Below are 22,961 nucleotides of genomic sequence, written 5' to 3' on the forward strand. Positions count from 1 at the left end.
AAATGCGTCATGGTGTACTGAAGGGGTTAAACAGAGAGAGAGAGAGAGAGAGAGAGTCGGAGGATAAGACTGTTTACGATTGAGTTTTGAATCTTCCTCTCTCACTATCAGCCTCCTCATCCTCCTCTTCCTATGACACATGCAGGCAAGTAATGGTGAAACATTTACCATGGTGAGCTTCAGATTATGTGGTGGTGATGGTGAGCCTGAGTGAGTCCTGGTGAGTTACAGTGCAGTGGTGATTGATGAGTGTGTGGTTAGGAGTGAGTCTTGAGCGGGTCTTGTAAGTGTGATTTGAGTGTTATGGTGAGTATGAGTCTCCCAGATGTTGGTTGTCACTAGTGTGTGTGTGTGTGTGTGTTTACCTAGTTGCATATTACAGGGTTCATAGTGACCTGTCTCAATATCTATTTTTATCCAACTTTTCCTTAAATTTATGCACACTTTCTGCTTCTACAATCTCTTCACTCAAGCCGTTATAGATGTGTGTGTGTGTGTGTGTGTGTGTGTGTGTGTGTATGAATTTTATGAGGATGGTTCTTACTTCAGTCAATCTTTCCTCTTTACTTATTTCATTGGTGCCCTTCTTGCTAGGTTAGTGGTTAGTGGGAAGGAAAGGTGGGGGAGTGGCATGTTAATCCCTTCAGTGCCATGGTGCACTTCCATGCTCATTCTGGTGACTATTTGGTGATTTTATACAGCTTCGGAAACTCTTGTGGGGGATTAGAATAGTGAAGACTGTGGCCATTAATCTTCTGCCCTCCATAGACCCTTCCAAATGTCAATAAAATGGTCTAATCATACACAAATCTCAAAATGTGTCCCAGTACTGAAGGGGTTAAGGTGAGGGAAGACAAATCACAATGTATTCTGAAGACTAGGGTAGTTTCTAACCTAACCCAATTTAACCATTAGGGAGCAGTTAGGTTGTTTGGTGTAGCGGTATTTATAGATTGCAGTTTTGTTTTTTAGGTGCAACTGTAGTTTTTGAAGTAAGGATTGTAGGGACACACACACACACACACACACACACACACACACACACACACACACACACACACACACACACACACACACACACACACACACACACACCCGGTAGCTCAGTGGTTAGAGCGCTGGCTTCACAAGCCAGAGGACCAGGGTTCGATTCCCCGGCCGGGTGGAGATATTTGGGTGTGTCTCCTTTCAGCCCCTGTTCACCTAGCAGTGAGTAGGTACGGGATGTAAATCGAGGAATTGTGACCTTGTTGTCCCGGTGTGTGGTGTGTGCCTGGTCTCAGGCCTATCCGAAGATCGGAAACAATGAGCTCTGAGCTCGTTCCGTAGGGTAATGTCTGGCTGTCTTGTCAGAGACTGCAGCAGATCAAACAAACAGTGAAACACACACACACACACACACACACACACACACACACACACACACACACACACAGTAAGATTGGATAAGTGTAGATATGGAGACAGGGCCACACAAGCATAAAGCCCAAGCCCTGTAAAACTACAACTAGGTAAATACACACACACACACACACACACACACACAAACACATGCCCCGTTTGTAATGAGATGCCTTTCCCACAGAGAGCAGCGAGGCACAGGCCATGTCAGGTGAGGGCAGTGCTGACGCCTCGGTGCCCACAGACCTGACGGTAACGAGCCATGGAGACAGTGAGGAGGAGTATGCTGCCACCAGGAGGTTTGTCTATGACTTGTATTCTCAAACACTTCTGTGCTTCACGTTCATTATTTCAAAAGGCTTTTATTTAAATTTACACAAATTTTTTTAAGATGTTTTTACAGTTTTAGAGGTAGAGTGTCAAGATTTCTGCATTATTAACTGCAGAAAACACTCATGAAAACCCCGCTAATCATCTCTGTTGCCTTGGAAAATAATCGAGGCGAGAGAGCAAAGTGTTTCTGAATAGGGACCCAAGCCTCCCAACTGTAGGAATACTTGTAAATATACAGTGGTAGTGTTGTTTGTGCCTGGTTGTAACTGGAAGTACTCACTGAATTAAAGTGTCATTCAGTACATGTGTCAGTCCTACAGTTTGTGGGAAATGTATATACTATCTTGATGCACAGACATAAACCTGAGATAGATCTAAACAAATTTGCACATATTCATATAATTTATATCAGCATGGGGTTTGTGAGATACTTTGCTGTGGACAACTAGTGTCACACTACCTTTACTGAGTGTCTGGCTGCAATACAGACATGCCCGGGAGCTGCAGAGCCTTGCCTCAGAGAGAGCCGAGCTGCACAGGACTGTGGAGAAGCTGAAACTTGAGGTGCAGAACAAGGATGCCCAGCTGACAGCTCTGAGGCACCAGCTGCAGGCCAGTGTGGCCAAGGCTGTGGCCCAGAGGGATGACCAGCTCTCCAACAAGCAGATCCAGGTCACCAGGTGAGGAGCCAGGCACAGGTGGGCTGCTCAGGTTAGTCAGACCACTATAATAGTGTGAAGACCTTTGCATTACATTAGTACACATCTGTGTGGGAATTTTCTATAATATTTTTAGTCACCAATGTATATTTTTAGATACCATTATCATCATCTCTTTCTATGCTCTATTTTCCCTCTGGGTATTAGGCAGAATGTGTTTGGAGCAAATGATTCCTCCCAGGATGCTCTTCTTTGATGGACTACATAAAAATTAAGGCACATGAGTGGATATTAATCATTGTACCTATAGAGCCCCATGAGGCATGAGCCCACCAGCACACACTCTGTCCTGACACACACACCTCTCCTTCCGCAGCCTTGAGATGGAGCTGAAGCGAACCAAAGAGGAACTCAGCACACTGCGGGAGAGAGCAGCGCGGGAACTGGCCCACCTCACCCAAAAATGCTCACAGTTTCAGCAGAATCAGAAGAGGTATGTCAGCTTTGCTTTGATAATATTTCACTGAATTCCACAACACCTTAGACTTTTAACATTTCACTGAGCCTGCAATAAACTAGATTACTAATATGTTACTGACCCTGCAGTACTCCTTGACTATTAGCATTCTACTGACCCCCACAACACATTCAGATTGGTGATAAGACAAGATGAGCTCCGCAAGTCACTAGCAGACCTACAATTGAGCCAGGAGGAGTTCACCACACTTCGACAGACATCCCCTGAGGAGCTTTCATTGCAGCAGTACACAGCTGTGAGTATCTGGATAACATTGAATATATATTACCATCATCATTGCACCATTTGTAGAAACTACTCTCCAAAGATTTTCTCTGTAACACGTTTTTGTTAGACATGACCCATTGAGAGGTGTTAGTATGTGTGGGTGTTGAGTGTTCCAGAGCCTCACTACATGCTAGCCAGAGTTGTTACTGTTTGAAAATGTTTTACTTACTGTATTGATGATGTTCTGATGCTTAAGAAGAGACCTGGAACTGATTCAGAGACCCTGCAGATACTAGTTAGGGAAAGAAGATTGCAGGAAAGACAAAGGGGAAGTGGAGGGATGAAATTGTAGCATAACTGCAAATTATTGGAGTCACAGAGGAGGATGCAAGGGACAGAAACAACTGGAGGAGACTGGTACATGGTGTCAACCCTTAGTGTAGGGAAACATCCACCGAGATGGAAGGAAAGACAAGCCACCTCCTGTCACTTTTTGAGCCTCTCTTACCACCAAAGCATTAAACACATGCACTTAGTATGTTTTCTGCTTAGAGTAGCATAACCTTTCATTTCCCAGACTTTCCGGAGAACCACACGAATCTTCCTGTATGTTGCAGCTGCGAGTGTATGAGCTGGTGTGGCCCTTGAGACTGAGACTGAATGAACTAGAGGCAGTCAAGTCATCCCTGGAAAGTGCTGTGGACTCTAAGGACTCTGACCTGAGGAGCAGAAGAGAGGAGTGCTCCAAGCTGCGGAGAAGCTTGGAAGAGGTGCAGAGGAAGTGTGAACAGTACGCCAGTCAGCTAGTGAGTCTGAAGGATGAGCAGAGGAATGACGATTTCAAGGTGAGGAACTACTCCCGTGTCAAGGCAGAGAGAGATCAGCTGCAGGAGGAAAAGGTTCTCCTCACAAAGACCAACAACGAGTTTGAACTGATAAATGCAACTTTAAAGAAGGAACATAGCTTACTTCAGGAACATTTTAGTGAATTGAAGAGAAAACAGAGGACACAAAAATTTGATTTAAGTCATTATCAAGAACAAAGTATTGATTTAAAGACCAAGTTAGATAGAGTTTCAGAGGAATTGGCATCAGTCAGTAAACAGCTAGCACAGGAGAGGGAGAGGTGTGGAGACCTGCATGAGAAGTACCTGTCAGCGAGGGGAGACGCCATGCAGCTCACTGAGAACAATCGGGACCAGCAGCATGAAATGAAACTGCTGAGGGAACGGCTTGAGGCATGCAAGCTGCAGTGCTCTGGGATGCAGGACAAAGTCACATTCCTGTCCCAGCAGAATGAAAACTTGAATACAGACGTGGAGAGATCAAGACTGAAGCTCACCATCGACACTCAGTCGCTCAATGCTCAGCTCCAAGACTTGAGAGTAAGCTTGTCTGCAGTGACCAAGAATAGAGATACTGTGCTTGAGGAGAACTCGAGGCTTCACCACAGGATCCAGGAGCTTGATGACTTGTGTCAGAAGGAAAAAACTCAGAGAGGGGAAGAAACCACAGCTCTGAGTAAGGAGCTTCAAAGAGTTAGGAATACACTCTCTGCTTTTGAAGGTCTTCCTGAGGAATATGAGAAAGCTGTGAAGGCGGCTGCAGCACTACCTGCTGAAGAGACTAGTAAGGTGCTGGACAGGATACTTCCTGCCTCAAGACTACAGGGGGACTGGGCAGTGGAACAGTGCATCCAGCTCACCAGGAAAGTGTTGCAGCTGGAGGGAGAGAGTTTGGAGGCATACAACACCATTCAGCAACTGACAGAGGCCTTGGATCACCTGAAGAACACCGTGTCATCCTACAAGACTGCCCTAGGCTTGGCAGGACAACCTTCAGCAAGCCTCCTGGAACGCATTGCATCCCAGGAGGACCAGATCACATCCATACATGCTGCCCTGGACCAGCACACAGCCATCAAGACCAGGCTGGTAGAGGAGAACAAGACCTTGTCTCGCCAGGTGGCCCAGCTCAGCCAAAGGTTAGAAGAGGCTGGGATAGAGGCTGGTGAGCTGAGTGCAATAAAGAAGAAACTTGAGTCTCTCCTGCAGGATTCCCCTCACCAAGGCCTGATGGGGACTGGTTCTCCAAGGAAGGACACAGACAGGACGGAGGAGAAAGGGCCGCCCCAGACCTTTCCACCTGCCATCATCATCACCAAGAAAAGCAGGTATCAGTCGCATTAGTGTTCTGTGGTGTAGTGGTTTGTGGAGTAGTGACAACTGTGGTGTAGTAGTTTGTGGGGGTAGCGACAAGAGCCTTCATTGTGCCTTAATGGTTAGGTAATGATATCAAAATGTTCTCAGGACTATTAGTTACTGAGTGAAGCAGCTAAATGGTGTATTTGGTATGGAATACTTAGGTTCGTGTGTAGTGTTGCTTTGTATTCAATTGAGTGGTGTGCCTGAAGCTGTTACACTATTTTTTTGCTAACAATGTGGCCAGCTGTGATCTACCTAAGCTTTAAGCTCTTGGAGTGAAGGAAGATTGTTCAAGGTGGTGTTCCTCTCCACTAGAGGCTTAAGAGTGTGTATGAGAGTGTGGTGCTTTGCCTGGGCCTCCCTGTGCGTGATTTTCATCCTGATGTATAGGTAGATTTAGTGTTACAGTCTTTCTATGGGGCTTGGAACACTGGCAGTCCTTCATGCTGGTTGAGAGTGGTTAGTGCATTCACAGAAGTGGAGTCAAATAGCTGTGTTAGCATAAGCCAGCCTTGTCTTTTGTCCTGTGTCTGCTTACATGATATTAAAGTGAGATATCTGTTTGGTGTCCACAGATACATCTAAGTGGCTATAATACAAAAAAAAAAAAAAAAAAAAAAAAAAAAAAATTAATTAAATGAATAAATATATATATATATATATATATATATATATATATATATATATATATATATATATATATATATATATATATATATATATATATATATATATATATATATATATATATATATATATATATATATATATATATATATATATATATATATATATATATATATATATATATATATATACATACGAGAGAACTATTTTTCTTAAAGTAGAATACAATGGGGCTAAGTGTGTGTGTGTGATTGCCAGGCTGGTGTTCAGATAGGTCGTTTGATGTGACGACCAATCAAAAATAACTGTAAATCATGATTTAATATAACTTGGGACAATATATGTATTGTACCTATACCTGTACCTGCACCTGCTGATTTCCATTTTCTTGTAATAAACCGATCAACTAACACGCAGAAATTTTATGGTAACTTGCTGAAGAGTCATAATTATACAGTACATGTTAAGAGATGTGTCAAATATCACGTTTATATTTACAGATTAATCTTTTTATTTGTTGATGTATCTCTCCGTCTGTCTATATCTCAGTCTCTTGTTACATCCATCTATCTACATACCTGCCTATCTATCAGTCTGTTTATCTATCTACTTATCAATCTACCTCTATCAATCGTTCTACCCACCCATCCACCCATCCAATTACCTTTCACAGCTCTTATCACAAAATTCTCACTCACTATTCAAACTGGATCTCCTCTCAGTCATTGATTTAATTTCATTTCTATTTGTTGTCATGGAAAGAAACCTGTAACGCAAAGAACTGCGGTTGAGAAATTGCAATGTCATAGAAAAAAAGATAATGTGTGAAGAAAGGGGAAAATATGATCCCAACTTGTCCTCTTAACTCCTACAGGATGGGGAACGCATATACACCATGCGTTTGGGTATGATTAGACCATTTTATTGACATTAGGAAGGGTTTATGGAGGTCAAAAGATTAATGGCCAGAGTCTTCATCATTTTATTCCCATATAAGTTTCTGAAGATGTTTAAAATCCCTAAATAGTAAACCGAATAAATGTGAAAACACGTCATAGTACTGAAGGGGTTAGTTATCAGCCTCCGCTTTGAGAGAGAGAGAGAGAGAGAGAGAGAGAGGGGGGAGGGAGGGGGAACGAATTAAAAGAAAAATCTAAGAAACATAAACAAATTAAGATTAAAGGAAGGAAAAAAACGTATTAATGGGTTTCTTCATAGGCCTACACTTAATAGGACAACTTGCGCCGTATTTCATGTGATGTTCTTTTGCTTTCGTGGGTCCATTCAGAAGGGAAGAGGGGAGGGGCAGAGAAATGGGCGTGGGCTTACGGTGGTGCCACATGTAAAGGGAGTGGCTGTCTGTCTGTCTGCCTGTCTGCCTGCCTGCCTTGGGTGATCGGGAAGGCCTATGCTTTGGGAAGGAAAAACAGGCAGGAATGATTCAAAACTTGCTATTTCGCGTTAGTGTAGAAGAATATTAAATTTATAAGGATAAGTCATATGTGTGTTGTCTTGTTTCGTCCTTCCATCCTTCCCAGTCCACAAAAAAAGAAAAGAAAAGGAAAAAAAATTAGAAAGTGGCTACTCATGTCCGCTCCTAGAGAGAGAGAGAGAGAGAGAGAGAGAGAGAGAGAGTTATACAAGAAATAGTTCATAATCCACGTTTTGAAAGATCCACATGGTACTCCACACTTAGGCTACTCTCCAGAGCTTCCATTAAGATTTGATTCACTTCATCCCATCAGCTTCCAAATCCAAAAGATGCTTGCTTACATAGGCCTACCTAGTCATTATATATAGGCTTATCCATCTCACGTATGTAACTTGACACATCTAGGTTCCATTTAACATACTCTTCATTGTAACTTGACTCTCTTATTAGACAAAAGTCAGCATGAGATATCGAAAGCAAATATTTTAGTTCCTGATGAGTATACTATAGATGATATGTCGCGGGGGTTTTTAAGTTTTCTCATGACATGCTAAGTTAACGCTCTATCAGGAAGTAAACACCTACATAGATATATTTACTGATCTAAGGTCTTTAGAAATTACAGTTGCATACACTGCTACAACAATCAATCAATCAGAATTTGGGCCTTTCAAATCAATACTTTTTTTCAGTAACATCTAGCGGAGATTCTTAAAGTTTGAAGTCGTGTTTCCGTGATTGTGGTGATAGTTTAATGACGCATTGTGAGGAAAAACACCTATGTGACTCAATTTAAGGACTCATTGTGAGGAAAACACCTATGAGAGTCTGACTATTGATCTGTGGCCTTTGGAAATATGGGAGATACCTAACCTGATCGATAACTCACAAGAGTCTCTGGATACTGGATATATGTAAGCCTCCTGATGCGTTATTTCTCAATCTTGGGATATTTTAACGCCTCATAAGTCATTAAAAACAACAACAATAGTATAAGACAGTGTATCAGTCTATGGCCATTGAGGATATAGAAGACAGATGCAGACTCAAAATTTTGTCGTGTTTTTTCCTAATCGACAACTTTAAGGACTGTGATGCTAATCCTTCAAGTTTCCAGTTATATATATCACTGATTCATGGGGTCACCTAAGCATCTCACGAGGAAGAAAACCCACCACATGAGAGCCTGTTGATTGTTTGAGAGTATAAAAGCCAGGAGCGCGTTCATAATGTGAGTGCGTCCTGTAGATGTGACAATGCAGCACCGACCTTGACCCTGATAAACGCAGCACAAGCACAAGGGAAACAGTTCATGGCCAGCCCAGTCCAAAGCGTTTCTTGGAGGTTACCGCTACGTACAGTCTCCTTTATTACTCGCATCTCTTCTGTTACCTGCCATCGCCAGGATACTGATTCACTGCTGGTTATAGTGCTTCTGCTGCTGCTACTGCTGATACTGCCTGCCAGATTTGTCGGTAAATAGTGAGAGAAGTTGGTCCGACTACTGATGCTACCGCTGCTGCCACTCCTGCTACTAGAAGACTACTACTACTACTACTACTACTACTACTACTACTACTACTACTACTACTGCTGCTGCTACTCAATGCTACTCACTGCTACTACTACTACTACTACTACTACTACTACTACTACTACTACTACTACTACTACCACTACTACTACTACTACTACTACTACCACTGCTGCTGCCACTGCTCTGCACCACTACTACTACCACTACTGCTGCTACTACTACACCACCACTACTACTACTACTACTACTACTACTACTACTACTACTTTTCTTCTTCTTCTTCTTCTTCTTCTTCTACTACTACTTCTACTACTACTACTACTACTACTACTACTACTACTATTTTCTACCATACTACTACTACTACTACTACTACTACTACTACTACTACTACTACTACTACTACTTCTGTACCTCCGTCCCCCCTTCTCTTCCTCATTCTTCTGCTGTACCTAGTCTATATAAGCTTAGCACAAATGAATATTTTGCAGTTTTAAACACTGATGTATTTGATTCAAGATACGAAACACCTCTTATATTTTACCTATAAAGTGCTATACATGTAGTCCTGATATTTGTACTAAACTAGCACCGTTTCTCGTTACATAATCACTGAAGACGGAAAAGAAGAGGAGGAGGAATGCAAAATTAGTGAATGAAGTTGTAATATGACCAAAAGTTTAGAGACAATATACCTCCATACAGTGTCGTACATATAAGAATAACATTTATACTAAACTGTCTCCAGTCTCCATTTCTTTGTTATATAACCATACGAGAAACGGAGGAGGAAGAGAAAGACACGGATGCAAGATATATAATAGTTACCCCTTACAATATGATGTTTAAGAGAGCCTACCTTCATATTTCAATTATAAATAACCCTTTTCTATACACATGTGGACCTAATTAGCATGTTTCTATTTCCCGGCGTACAGAAGAAGGTGAAATAAAAGGAAGGAAAGAGGAGAGCAATATGTCATAGTGAGCCATTGCAAAGTGATCAGCTGGCGAACCAAAACAAACAAAGTCACGAGGGTTGTGAGAAATGAAACTTCGCTACTGCTCTCCCCGTGTGGCTCCCCCCGTGGTTCCCCTTCTGTTGTGGCTCCCTCTGGCTCCCCCTGTGGCTCTAGTGGCTCCTGTCCTGCCTGTCCTGCCCTAGTAAGTGTCACGGGGAGGGTGTGTGGCGAGCAGGGCGAGGGAGGGTGTGTCTGGCCAAAGATAGCGACCCCTTCTTGCTTTGTCATCATGCCTTGTTTCCCCACTTATGCTTTGAAATGTGCTTGAATCTCTGACTTACAGTGGTGAGTGAAATGTGAGACTTTCCTTTGCATTAGTAAGTGTTGAGGTATCTTGTCTCAGCACTGCAATAGCCTGTTATACTTGTAAGATGTGCCTCCAGTGAGTGTGACAAAGATTTCACACTGGCTGAAGGAAAGACACCTCACAAGAGCCTGTACAGAGATCTCCGTAGCCTCGGGAAAATAAACCTGATCAAGGAACTAGATATTTAAGAATACCTGTGCAGGATTTTGTGTGTGATGTGAGTCATTGGTAAGTAATGGGTGGACACACCTCCCTAAGTCTTGCTGGAATCAGGTGGCATGCTGCTATGTTAGTGTCTCACATGGATAGTTGATGATGAGAGTTTTTTTTAATGTAATAGGGATTATTTTCATGTAAACTAGTAAATCAAATAGTGTCTCATAGAAAAAGAGAAAAGAATGTTGAATGTTTGGGGCGGCACAGGACAAATTTTTCAGATAGGAGGTTTGTTTCATTGAGATGAGGTTGGCTTAATTATATTGTACCATTTACTGTTTAATGGTGATTCACTCTGAAATGGAGAGGATGCTACTTCCCAAAAAATGTAATATACAATTGGATATATTCATGTTTGTATTCATATCTGATGAATGTCAGCTTTAATATGAGTACCATTGTGACCTCAGGCTGAGCCCCAGCAAGCAGCACAGCAGCCGTGGCCAGCATGGAGGGTGGCAGGGCAGAGTGGGGGCCACTTCTGAGGGCCGTCTTCCAATCTGAGAAGAGTGTTTTCAAGGTAATACTTCACCTCTGTGTTTCCAAAAAGAATGAGTTTGAGAGGAGAAAGTTTGAATTGTTATATATTGGTAAGTACTACATAGTTACATACCTGTGTGTAGTCATGAATTGTATTTGCCTTTATTTCAGGAATTGTCTTCTTTCATCTCTCAAGATGGAAGCCATCAATCAGTACTTTCCATGGAGGCAGTTGCCACCCTGAAGGAAAAGCTGCTGACCAGCCCCAATGCAGCATCGCAGGTGCTTGGCCTGCTTGCAACCACAGCCACTCCCCTCTACTCCACCAGTGGAGAGGACGGACATGTGGGTGACGATCATGGCCAGAAGCCACTGGAAGCTGCCCCTCCAGCCCGCTGGGTGGGCCAGGTTTGCCGCATCTTCTTGGACTGCCTGGAGCACTGCCTCTGGAGGCTGGACAATCTGGACGAGAAGCTGCAGCAGGAGGAGGAAGAGTACTCAGCGCTGCTCAGGAGGCAGCAGAGGAGCTACTCTCCCATGAGAAGCAATATGGGGCGGGCAAAGCAGAAGACCATCGCCTCTGCTGAGGCATCAAAATTTAAAGAGAGGATCATGGCCACTAATATGAAGAAAGGGGAAATTGAAAGTCTGTTTTATAAATTGCTGTCAATCTCAAATTGTTTAGACGCTGCCTCCATGAGCAAGTTGTTCCCAAAGATGATCACTCTCAGCTATGAGAAGAAAGTGTTGGCTGTGAACAAACTGTACATTTGTATGCTGTCAGCCTCCACGGAGTGCTTACAAGCTTACTGTGAGAGAGAGGCGGAGTACCTTGTCCGTAAGTTTTATGACAAAAACAGTGATCTGACACACGGTCTTGTGCCCCTCAGCTCCCCACAGGTTAGGGAAATCTTCCATGTGTGTGTACACAGCTCAAAGCATATCATGGAAATTTTTTTTGATTGCCTGTCAACTTCCCTCAGCACCATGAAGGAGATGGAGATGCAGGATTTCTCGTGGCTGGCGCCGCTGTGGCCGCTGCTTTACATACAGACTGTCACTTCATCCCAGGGAGTTGTGGAACACACAGGCAGCGGAGTGCTGTGGAAGAAACACAGCGCCGTTGATCCACTGTTGGCTGAGGTATGTGGTCTGCTGCAGCGGGACATGAGACTGGTCCAGTGGTGTCTGGCTCACAACAGCCGGCTCAAGATACAACCTCTGCTGCAGCTTGTCAGAGACCACTCACCGCTCTGTGTCATCCACAAGTCCCTACAGCTCAACACTCTGGTGCCCAGCGATGTGCTAGTGATGCTCCAGGAACATTGCATGGCCAGGGACTCCACGGGTCTGCTCCACTCCTCCTGCAAGAACACATTTACAGCCTTTTGTATTTTGTCTCAAATGTTTGAAGTAATTGGAGCTGGAATGCAACTGGACAATATATCAACTGGATGGCAGGCAAGAAGAAGATCTCGTTCTTGTAAATTGCCTGCTAGTAATGGAACAAATAGTTTCCAGGAAAGGCAAAGTCATTCATCATTCTACAAACACAATATAGCTGAGAAGTTAAAGTCTGTGAAGAAGTTGTTAGAAAGCTTGCAGCCTTTATCCTACAGACTTGAGTTGATGGAAGACATCTACTCCCTGATGTTCGTGAGGCACAGTGATATGAGTGACGAGGACCACAGCGAGGCCAGTGCTGACGAGGGGGAGATGGAGCTGTCCTTGCCCTCGCAACACACAGACGCTGACAGCCTCAGGAGCCTCACCGTGTCCAGCAACCTCCCCAACCAACTGGCCAGGGACTCCCCAGACCCTGCCTCTGTAAGTGAACCTAACCACAGTGCTGAAGCTGCCGCTAAGAAAAGAGTGATTGATTTTTCAGAATATGTAGTCCTGGACGAGAAAGGTGTGGAGAGGCTCAACTTTTCCAGCAAACAGTCGTCGGCAAGCAGTGTGTTGGCAAGCCATCCCGTCAGCAAGTCCCCGTCACCAGATGGGAAGGAGGGTGAGGATTCTGCTTCCAATGAGCAGGTGCAGTGGGAAGTTGACCAACTGCCCAGCCAGAGTGGAGAAGCTGCACCACAGAGGCAGAGCAGCTATGTGAATGGCAAGAGTTGCTCATCCAGCGCCAGGGAGCTGCCTCGCACCGGCTACCTCATCAACACCCTGGTGGCCTGGGACGTCATGCTCATGCTGAAGGAAGTCCTCTTTCTATATACTAATGAGAATTTCAAGCAGATGAGGAATGAGGAGACAGTTCCCCACAAAGGCATGGAGAGCCGTGTGTCGTACCTGTCCATGTGTGTCAATGAGGGCCTGTGGAGGCTGCAGGTGATGGTCCCCGGCAGTCACTCCTTCGCCTCACATGACATATTTGATGAGTACCTGGATGGCACTCTCTTCTCCCGTGACTCCCACCACCTGGTGTACGACGTGTCTTCCCCGGCGACAAACACCAAGAAGAAGCTTGGCAAGGACGCCGAAGCTCCACAGTTGAGAGGATGCTCCGCTGAACGCAGCAGCATCATAAACTACCTCTTTGCTCCGTCCTCCAGTCTCATCACCCTCTCCTTGGCCAATGGTAATGTGGAAAGGATAGAAAAAATATTCCACACCTTTCAGCTTCCAGACACGACTGACAAGCGGGAAGCACACCTTGCCATGCGCCTTGGTCAGCTGCGACCCAAACTGTCCATGTCGGCCCAGAGGTCAGGCCGACCACGGGAGCCCAAGGCAGCACTGGAGCTTGGCACTTCTGATGACTTGCTTCAGAGCATCGGGTTATTGGCTAGGGAGGGGACGGCTCACGTTGGGGCCACGAATCTCATTCACGATTTGATCACCTCGCTGCCACCGCCAGTCCCCAAGGGCATCCCTGAGGCAGCTATGACAACAGAGTGTCCTGTGGTAGCCTCCTTCATGACACCCATGGCTCTGGTGCTGACAGACTTGGCACTCACCGTGGATGTGACAGAGACCACTGCCACCTACATCATGGAGCAGGTCTTCCAGCGGCATAGTGCCACTCAGCCTGACCATCGGCACATTGAGACTTGTGGCGGAATTACAGGCTACTATCCTCTCCTTCAGCAACTGGGCAATGCCTGTAGAGCACTCACCAAACTGCAGGAAGAGCTAAAACCAGAATGTGAAAGTGCCATGTGTGCCTCAAGAAAGGATGTACACAAAAAGGCTTCTCTTTGCTTGACAGGACAAAGTGCCACTCCATTTTCCCTTCTGATGTCATCTCTTCCCCTGAAAGATGTGGAGTTAACAGCTTACCTCAGTGGGTGGGCCAAGGTCTTGAAGAATGTGAGTGCTGTCCAGGAAGCACTTTTAGACAAGAACATTAAGTTGGAAGATGATACAACAGTAAAGCATCCTCTGTACTCTCAGAAGAATCCAGTACATGTTGCATACAAAACTTTGCTTCTCACATTAAGTACAGAAGCATCTCATCTTTGGTGCAACTCTGCTAGAGACAAGGCTTGCTTCAAGGTTGGAGCGTATGTCAGATCCTTCTACCAGTACTTGCAGCTCCTGTCGGCAATGGTCACACAGCATGCAGAAGAACACTTTCTCAGCAGAATGAGCAGCCACTTTTCACTCCTTGATGACAGACCTGTTGAAATTCTTGGAACGCTGATCTTTGAAGAGGCTGTTGATCCCGCCAGACTGGAGCCTATTGCCAACAAGATGAGGCTGAGTCTGACTGCCATGATCCTCCAGTACTGCTTCCCAAATTTCCCCATCACTGGTGAGAGTTTCAACATCGCACCTTTATCTGCCAAGGCAAAGGGGAAGGTCCATCCTCTGGGCTTCCTGGTGGAGAAGGAGCGAGTGGTGATGAATGCCGGGACCAAAGGATGCCAGGAGGGTGTACACGGGGAGTTAGTGGTGCAGGGCCTCCTTATGTCTCTCCTCAGTAGCCTCCATGAAGCCACACAGCCCAGCTCAGTTATCTCACAAACTGGCCTCAGAGCATCGGTGCTGAATGACACCACAGCCCCGAGATTCCTTGCCCTATCGGACGTCCTGATGGTGCTGAGGGACACGGCAGACCTCACAGCGGTGGACTTCAACAAGATGCCGCCTGGGAGGGAAGCCGTTGTGTTCTTTGTCAACTTGGCCAACTTGATGTTCATTCACGCCGGCTTGCTTAACCACATTCTGTACCCTGCCAGCAAGGTGAAAGTGAAGCCTGAGGCACGTGGCGTGTTCTCCAACTACCAGCTGGAACGCATCTGTGCCCTTAAGCGCCTGGGCTACATGGTGGGGCAGCTGGGCTTTCTCTCCTTATATGACATTCTGTACACTGTCCTGAGACTGCAGAACCCACTTTCCAGTATACTGGTGCAGAATGATCCCATTAACAGAATCAGTATATGTGAGAGTAACTTGATATGCACCAAACTACTTCACAAGAGAGAAGAACTGTCCTCCATATCAGAACTGTTGGAGCCGCTTTCTTCTCGGATCAGTTTCTGTGTCACCCAGGGAACGCCGGTGTCTCCGCGGGTCCAGGTACTGTTTGTGGACAGAATGGAGGAGCAGCTGGAGGAGGGAGTACAGGAACATATGAGGCTGTTCTTTATTGCTCAGAGCAAAAGAAAGAGGAAGCAGTCTTTAGAAATGCAGGATCACAGTAAGAAGGGCCTGGACAAATGTAAGGTGGTAACATCAAGAACAGTGTTGGATTACCTTGCTGCACATTCTAGTGGCATTGTGGGAGGCATGCAGAAGCTGCAGAAAAGCATGCCACTAGAAATGGCAGCTATGGTACAGGAGTTCATTTCAGAACTGTCCAAAGGAAAACCACTTGAAATTGATGTTCTTGATAGGGAAGAAAAGAGAGGGATTGTTCTAGAAATTTTTGAATCTTTTGAAGAGGAAAATTACTCAAACTTGATACAGGATGAAGCCCAGACTACTTCCTGGACCAAGGAACCATGCGAAGTCCTGTGGAAGGAACATGGCATACCCAAGCGAGTGTCAAATTACCTGTATTACCAATGCCCACTCTTGTCCTTCCTTGTACAAATATTTCACAGAACAGCAGACCACACCGAGCAGAAAGGAAGAATAGATCCCAGGGAATACATGGCATATTTACAACCCTGGATAATGATACTCTATCCTCCGTCAGTTAAGTCAAAGCCATCCTCTGCTGAAATTGAAGACTATTGGCCGGTGGTAAACTTGTTCACTTCACCGCGAAATCTGGCCTTGGCTAGGGTCCACGGTAGTAACAAGGTTGCCTCTGCCCTGGCGTGTGGCCCAGAGATCTCTGCCATCTGGGACCTTGCCGACAGCCTGCTGGGGAGTGGCGCCATCACCAGAGACCACCAGAAGCAGCTGCAGGAACACGCCACAACACTGGTTAATGTACTGGAGTCCCTCCCACCCAGCACTCGAGAGAACCACCCTGACCTGACCCTCTTCCTTGACCTGCTGCTGGTCTTCCTGGTGCAGAACACTGCGTCTGATGGTGAGAGCCAGCAGCTGCGATGGCAAGGCATGCTGTGTTATATTGCTGTCATGTTTATTACTTGTGTCCATTCACTATAAGGCAGCTTGTGCTCATGATGGAATGTTGTGTGTGTACAGGTGATCCTGGACCCTGGAGCTTTGCCTGCCGCATTGCAGATACCGACACAAGATATGCAGTTGTCATGGAGGCCCACAGGTAATGTCTTAAGTGTGTGTGTGTGTGTGTGTGTGTTTGTGTTGGAGGGATTCACATGAAATGTCACCTTAGTAGAAGAAGTTTGTTTAGACTTTTCATTATGGGAGAGGTTTATGTAACATCCTTCACATGCTGGTCTGCTCATACACTGCTTCTTCCTGGTCAATAATACAGAAGTTGGCCGGCTGAACCTGCCCAGGAGATGCTGAGAATAGTTGGTCACGACCCGCTGCTGTCATTACACCTCCAGGAGATGGCTGACGTCCGGGCCAGGAAGTTGAATCTGTATGAAAAGGTCAGAGTCACTTTTTTCTTTGAATTAACCATTTATTTATGTTGTTATATATAAGAGGGATACTGATCAAGGGTAACAAAAAGTGTGAAATAGGCTCTCAGTTTGCCAGTCAGTGCATGATGTACAGAGGGCTCCCTAATGAAGCAGCCTTCAGCCTTCCTACCCTTTCTTTTACGAAGAGCAACATGTCGATTCAAATGGTTTTCTTTGATGTGTGCATGACAGATCCTGAAGCTGGAGGGCTTGTCATGTGAGTCATGGCAGGAGGTGGAGCAGATGTCACTTCAGGAGCCGACTCACCTGATGCAGCACCTGATCCAGAAGAAGAAGTTCAGCCTCAGCATGGAGTGGGCCAAGTACCACAATGGGAGTGCCGAGTTGCATCGCCTGGTGGACCAGAGTTACTTGATGGAGGTGCTGGACAAAACCACGCCTGACTTCAGTGTTGCTTCAGAGGCCATGGAGGCACTCACACACACAGATCTGAGTATTATAGTGCAAGAGCTGCTTCATAAACTGTCAAACTTCTCAACACGGCAGTTTCTCATTGAGTTTTATCTGAGAAAGCATTTCCGTGAGTGTGCTGCCATGAAATCTGTTCAGACATTCCCTGGTGAAGGCAGTGAGTCCCCAGAGAGCAGTGAGGATGCTGGAGCAGCAGCCTGTGAACCAGGTGGTGCTGCTGCTGCTAGTAATGGTGGTAGTGGTCCTGTGGATGTTGGGGCCATGTTGCAAGAGGTGATGGGACTGCTGCTGATAGAAGCTGTAGGACCTCCTGGCTTGGACAGGTTTCAGCTGAGCCCTTTGGTGACCTCTCCTCACCTCATAATTGAACAGTGGCTCATGAATGTGCGTCTGGAAGCTGTGGAGAAGGCTGTGGAGGTGCTGCGCCCATTCCTGGACATGGTGGATACACATATCATGACAGACAAGCTAAGGGATTTAGATACCTCAAGAAATGACAAGAATGAAGTCCCTCAAGGGCTGAGCTGGACCACACTGAACCAGATTTTGGAGATGTACGCTGCCAAGGCTCTGGACACCTCTGGGGTGCAGCTCGCCCTCAAACCTTTGACCACCATTGAGAAAGCACCCAAGAAGTTTGTGATGCCGGCCCACCCACCTGAGATACAGGACTGGGTGCCGGATGCTGAGGTGCGCAAGTGTCCTGTGTGTGAGGTGACCATATTCTCCATGTTCTCACGGCGCCACCACTGCCGCCGGTGTGGTAGGGTGGTGTGCAGCACGTGCTCCCAGCACCGCAGCCTGGTGCAGGGATATGGGGGGCTGTCAGTCAGAGTTTGCCTTGACTGCTACAACCAAACCAAAGAACTCAACCTCAACAACTACATACAGATTCGTCCTCTGGGAGACGGGACATTTGACTCCGTGTCGGTGAGCGTGGACGAGCAGAGTCCTCATGGGGGCACCTCCCTGGGCAGCGACATGGAGGGCGGGTGGTACCTGTCCACGGACCAACAACACAATGACATCATCCGCAATGAGTTCTGTTTTGACTATGCGCCGTCACTGAGCCTGTGTCTGGCCATCTTGTCCCATCACCAGGATGACAGGAGGGCTGCCCTGTGCGTCATCAAGCTGTGCCACCGCCTCTTTGCCCTCATCACGTCATCCCTGCAGCTGATGAGCCCGACTGTGGACCACTCCTTTGTGCTGTCCATGATCCAGACCCTGCTGGCCTCTGCAAAGGTGCGCTTTGGCAACACTGGAGAGCACCATGGCATTGGACTATGTGAGTATTACACCCAGTGGGTGGATTTGCTCTCACTCATCCTGAAATCAAACTGTGGCCACATCATTCCCCATGAAGCCCTGGAAAACATGCAGATGATTGGAGAGTTGCACCAAAAGAGCCTGGTGAGGGAGGGAGATGCACTGGTGGTGCTGGACAGACGCCTCAAGCAAGAATTCCTGTATATGAGGCGCCTCAGGGATATGCTGGTCAAGAGGCAGATGTGGGGACTGGCACTGGATGTGTCCACCAAGGTGGGCCTGGAGGCTAATGGGGTATGGGGGGCATGGGCCATGGCTTCCCTCAAAGCTGGGGACTTCTTGGGTGCCAGGGAGCGCTTCTCTCGCGTTCTGGAGAGGCCGTCGGACAAGAACAAGCCGTGCAAACCTTCCCTGCTGTCTGAAGTCATCAAGTATCTTGAGAGTAATCCATTCCAGGTGAACCAGCAGGTGATGGAGCAGGCACAGCGCACACGTTCCAGCATCATGCTCACCGACCACAACAAGCTCTCCTCCTCACAGGCTCTGGTTGTGCTGCACAGTTTGCAGAGCCTTCATAAGATTGCAGAAGGAAGCCTGACATGTAAAGACTTGTACCAAAGGGCACCTCAGCGTGGCAACAAACAGAGAAAGGGAAACACTCCTAAGATGGAGTCTATATTTCAGGCAGAGTGCAAGTACTATTTAACTTTGTATGGCAACCATGCCATGACCATTCAGTACTTCATGAGACACAGGCAGATTCAGGAGTGTGTAGAGTACATCCAGCACACTAACATTGATGTGGAGGTCTTCATTCAGAATGTCCTCATATCCATCCTGAGGCGCGGGCAGCTGGGCCCCCTCATGGCCTGCATCCATGCTGCCGACCCACACATGGAGAAGTGGGGCAAGCTGTTGCTGGGCTCCTGCCGCTGGCTGGAACATAGCGGGTGGTGGAACTGTCTCCTGTCCCTGCAGGAGTCCATGGGAGACAGGCTGAGAGCATCAATGACCCTGCTGAGGATGTACACAGACGGTGCCACCAGCTACACAACACTGTCCAGCAGATCAGAGCATGTGAGTCTGGCACTGAGACACCTGCAGGCTTACCTGGACCAGCAGGCTCTCACTGCATCCTCATCCAAGAAAAAGATCTCCGTCCTCAATATGTCACCATGGCAGATCAACCAGAACATCAACATGCTCAAGCTACAAATGGACGTCACAAAGTTCCTGGCGGGCTGTGAGGCGAGTGGTGGCAACATCCCCGCCTGTGTTAAGATTCTGGTAGACCTGAAGATAGTGAAGGACAACAGCCTTCCCACTCTGCTGACCAGTGATGGGGGACGGCTGGGTGTGGCCGTCCTGGTGATGTGCCTGACGGACATGGCAGCGGACGGCCTGGCCTTGGCCTACCGCATCGTGGAACATACACAGATGTCGGTGGAGAGGCTTCTGTCAAAGTGCTGCCTGGTGCTGGTGCAGAGGGGACATCTGAAGCACATTGGGCGAGTGGTACGCAGCGTAAAGGAGTGGGAGATACTGACTCCAGCTACTATGGATGCTGCCCTGCGCCCTGCCTTGCTGTCCCTTGCCTCCACCAGCAGTGCCGCCCACCTAGACACTCTGGTCAAACTTCTCTCTAGTGATGCAGCGAGGGTGAGTGCCTGTGTGTGTGTCCTGAAGGTGTGTTGAGCCAGAGTGATCCTTTATTACTTGTATGTTTGGGGTGTGAGGATGGGAGTACTTTCTCTTCTCTGTTGGAGTTGAGGAGCTTAGAGAGTGGTGTGAAGAAGTGTGAAATTTTGTGCCTTGTCTTGGTTACCCCACTTTTTGGAGGGAGACAGCATAAGCTTATGTATATATGTAGTTTTTATGTATGTCATTGTTCTCTGTAGACATGAGAGATGGGAATTCAAGGAAAAGAGAAAGATCAAATGTTTCTCCATTTTAATAAGTAATTGTTGTACATTGCTTGATGTAGTGAATGCTGTTAATGATTTGTGCTCAGTTTTCTTATTGTGATTAGCTTCTTTCTCCCCTCTGGACAGATGGACATGTTCCTGGAGTGCCGGCGCCTGAGGTCAGCTTACCTAGTGGCAGTGCACATTGGGGAGCGGCCATGGGTGGAGCGGGTGAAGGCTGCGGCGCTCAGTGTGGGCCAGAACCATGTGGCATCCATGTGTGACAAGTGGCTCAGTTGCAAGGACAGCGGGCCCTGACTCACTCTCTCACTCTTCAACAAATCTTACCTTCAACCTAACCTAACCTAACCTACACAAATCTTATCTTGGATACTTATAGCTTTTTGAACTAGTCCAATGTAATCCTTCACTGCTATAGAAATATTCACTCTGATATATAACCTTTTACATCCATCCATGCTAAACTTTTAAATAATTATATATAATGTAAGGAACTAAATTAACCTCATTGTCTCTCTCTCTGTAAAACAAATAGTGATTTCTGGAGCTGTGAAGATCTTTAAGATGCAACTTCTTTGTATCCAGAGAGATTCACACACTTTGTAAACTGAAGAAGTACATCATAATCATCATCATCACCATCATTGTCATTGTCATCATTATTGTCATTATCATCATTACTATCATTTAAAAAGGAAGTTTCTGTTTTTACATTGGTTTGCTTTGACATTGGAGGGAGTTCTTTGCAATCTGTCCTTGAGTCTTTTCTTGATATTTTCTTTCAATTCTATTTTCTGTAATCTGCTGCTGCCTTTTTTTCTATTTCAGTAGCCGTGAAGCATTCTTTTCTGTCGTCTCTCTCTCCTCATGGCTGATTGGAGGCATGATATATATTAGCCATGTGGTCATAATCCTATGTTGTTTTTAAGTGACTGGAAAGACTTGAGGAAACGAATTATGTGTGTCCTTGCTCTCTCAAGGCTGATACATACACTGGCTATGTGGTTGTACTCTGTGTTGCTTGATGACAGCTGAAGCAATCATTGTTAATAGTGATGGATCATTGAAGGACAGGAAAGCTACCACTGTTCCATTCCTTGCTCCAAAACTATGGAAGATGCAATGACAGAAGCAGGAGTAATGTCATCAGTCACAGCAGCAGAAAGAGTAACAATAACAATGCATAATAGTTCAGGTTAGTTTCATTTGTTGCAATTAATCATTTCCTTGTTTCTAATTACCTGTGTGTGTGTGTGTGTGTGTGTGTGTGTTGTGTGTGTGTGTGTGTGTGTGTGTGTATGTGTGTGTGTGTGTGTGTGTGTGTGTGTGTGTGTGTGTGTGTGTGTGTGTATTCACTGTTTGATCTGCTGCAGTCTCTGACGAGACAGCCAGACGTTACCCTACGGAGTGAGCTCAGAGCTCATTATTTCCGATCTTGGGATAGGTCTGAGACCAGGCACACACCACACACCGGGACAACAAGGTCACAACTCCTCGATTTACATCCCGTACCTACTCACTGCTAGGTGAACAGGGCTACGTGAAAGGAGACACACCCAAATATCTCCACCCGGCCGGGGAATCGAACCCCGGTTATCTGGCTTGTGAAGCCAGCGCTCTAACCACTGAGCTACCGGGCCGTGTGTGTGTGTGTGTGTGTGTGTGTGTGTGTGTGTGTGTGTGTGTGTGTGTGTGTGTGTGTGTGTGTGTGTGTGTGTGTGTGTGTGTGTGTGTCAGGTACTTGTCCTGCCTGTACATTCTGAATTACCAGCAGCATTATTTTTCTCCCTGTCTTGCATTACACATCACAAATCCTCATACTGTACTGGGAAGCTGATTTCTTTGTGCATCTGGTGTGTGTGTGTGTGTGTGTGTGTGTGTGTGTGTGTGTGTGTGTGTGTGTGTGTGTGTGTGTGTGTGTATTTACCTACTTGTATGTTACATGGTTCGAGCAGGACTCATAGTGACCTGTCTCCACATCTACTTTTATTGAACTTTTCCTTAAATTTGTGCACACTTTCTTCTATTAAAATCTCTACACTTAGTCCTAGTCCATTCCAGATGTCCACCATTCTATGTGGAAAACTGAACTTCTTACTGTCCCTCAGACACTGACTTTTCATGATCTTGGAATGTCCTCTTATTCATCTATCTCCTTCCTCCGTCATTGTTACCAGGTCTTGTCTATCTATCTATTCTGTGTGTGTACAAACTATATATATGATCAGCCCGAAGATGCTGTGCAATAGTTAACATCCTTTATGCAATAAGTATAAGGTTATACCAAACAATCAACTATTCTTATATTCTACAGTAGTTTAAATCAAATACCCACTAATTACCTAAACATTT

General features: G+C 46.0%; 2 protein-coding genes across 9 annotated transcripts in view; both read left to right on the plus strand.

The window, feature by feature from the left end:
• LOC123510140 (progesterone-induced-blocking factor 1-like) lies at positions 1–10,011 on the plus strand. 5 transcript variants are annotated; one of them, XM_045264986.1, is made up of 7 exons: positions 1–145; positions 1,586–1,700; positions 2,223–2,414; positions 2,770–2,886; positions 3,046–3,166; positions 3,756–5,311; positions 9,877–10,011. In XM_045264986.1, exons 1-7 carry the CDS (start codon positions 133–135, stop codon positions 9,884–9,886), a joined length of 2,124 nt encoding a protein of 707 aa, XP_045120921.1. In that variant the 5' UTR covers positions 1–132; the 3' UTR covers positions 9,887–10,011. The 5 variants fall into 5 exon arrangements, with proteins under 5 accessions (XP_045120921.1, XP_045120920.1, XP_045120922.1 ...); XM_045264985.1 differs by lacking the exon at positions 9,877–10,011 and having other exon boundaries at positions 3,756–5,962; XM_045264987.1 differs by lacking the exon at positions 9,877–10,011 and having other exon boundaries at positions 92–220; positions 3,756–5,963.
• Positions 9,965–22,961, plus strand: part of LOC123510138 — a 15,951-nt gene continuing 2,954 nt past the window's right edge. For 2 of the 4 annotated variants that reach the window (XR_006676394.1, XR_006676395.1), the window contains exons 1-7: positions 9,965–10,102; positions 10,894–11,003; positions 11,135–16,457; positions 16,577–16,655; positions 16,830–16,950; positions 17,176–20,343; positions 20,736–21,804. Coding sequence is in view for 1 of the 4 variants with exons in the window: in XM_045264979.1 (XP_045120914.1) it covers positions 10,932–11,003; positions 11,135–16,457; positions 16,577–16,655; positions 16,830–16,950; positions 17,176–20,343; positions 20,736–20,906 (8,934 nt within the window). In the remaining 3 variants the exon portion in view is untranslated. Of the gene's footprint in view, positions 10,103–10,133; positions 10,246–10,893; positions 11,004–11,134; positions 16,458–16,576; positions 16,656–16,829; positions 16,951–17,175; positions 20,344–20,735; positions 21,877–22,961 lie in introns of those variants that run through there. The other 2 variants (XR_006676393.1, XM_045264979.1) reach the window with 2 other exon arrangements.

Source organism: Portunus trituberculatus, chromosome 28, assembly GCF_017591435.1.
Source record: "Portunus trituberculatus isolate SZX2019 chromosome 28, ASM1759143v1, whole genome shotgun sequence".
Lineage (NCBI taxonomy): Eukaryota > Metazoa > Arthropoda > Malacostraca > Decapoda > Portunidae > Portunus > Portunus trituberculatus.

Excerpts from the sequence above, each read along its gene's own strand:
- LOC123510140 (XM_045264985.1), top strand. Across the intron at positions 2,415-2,769 it reads AAGCAGATCCAGGTCACCAG|CCTTGAGATGGAGCTGAAGC; the intron begins GTGAGGAGCCAG and ends CTCCTTCCGCAG. Across the intron at positions 3,167-3,755 it reads CATTGCAGCAGTACACAGCT|CTGCGAGTGTATGAGCTGGT; the intron begins GTGAGTATCTGG and ends TGTATGTTGCAG.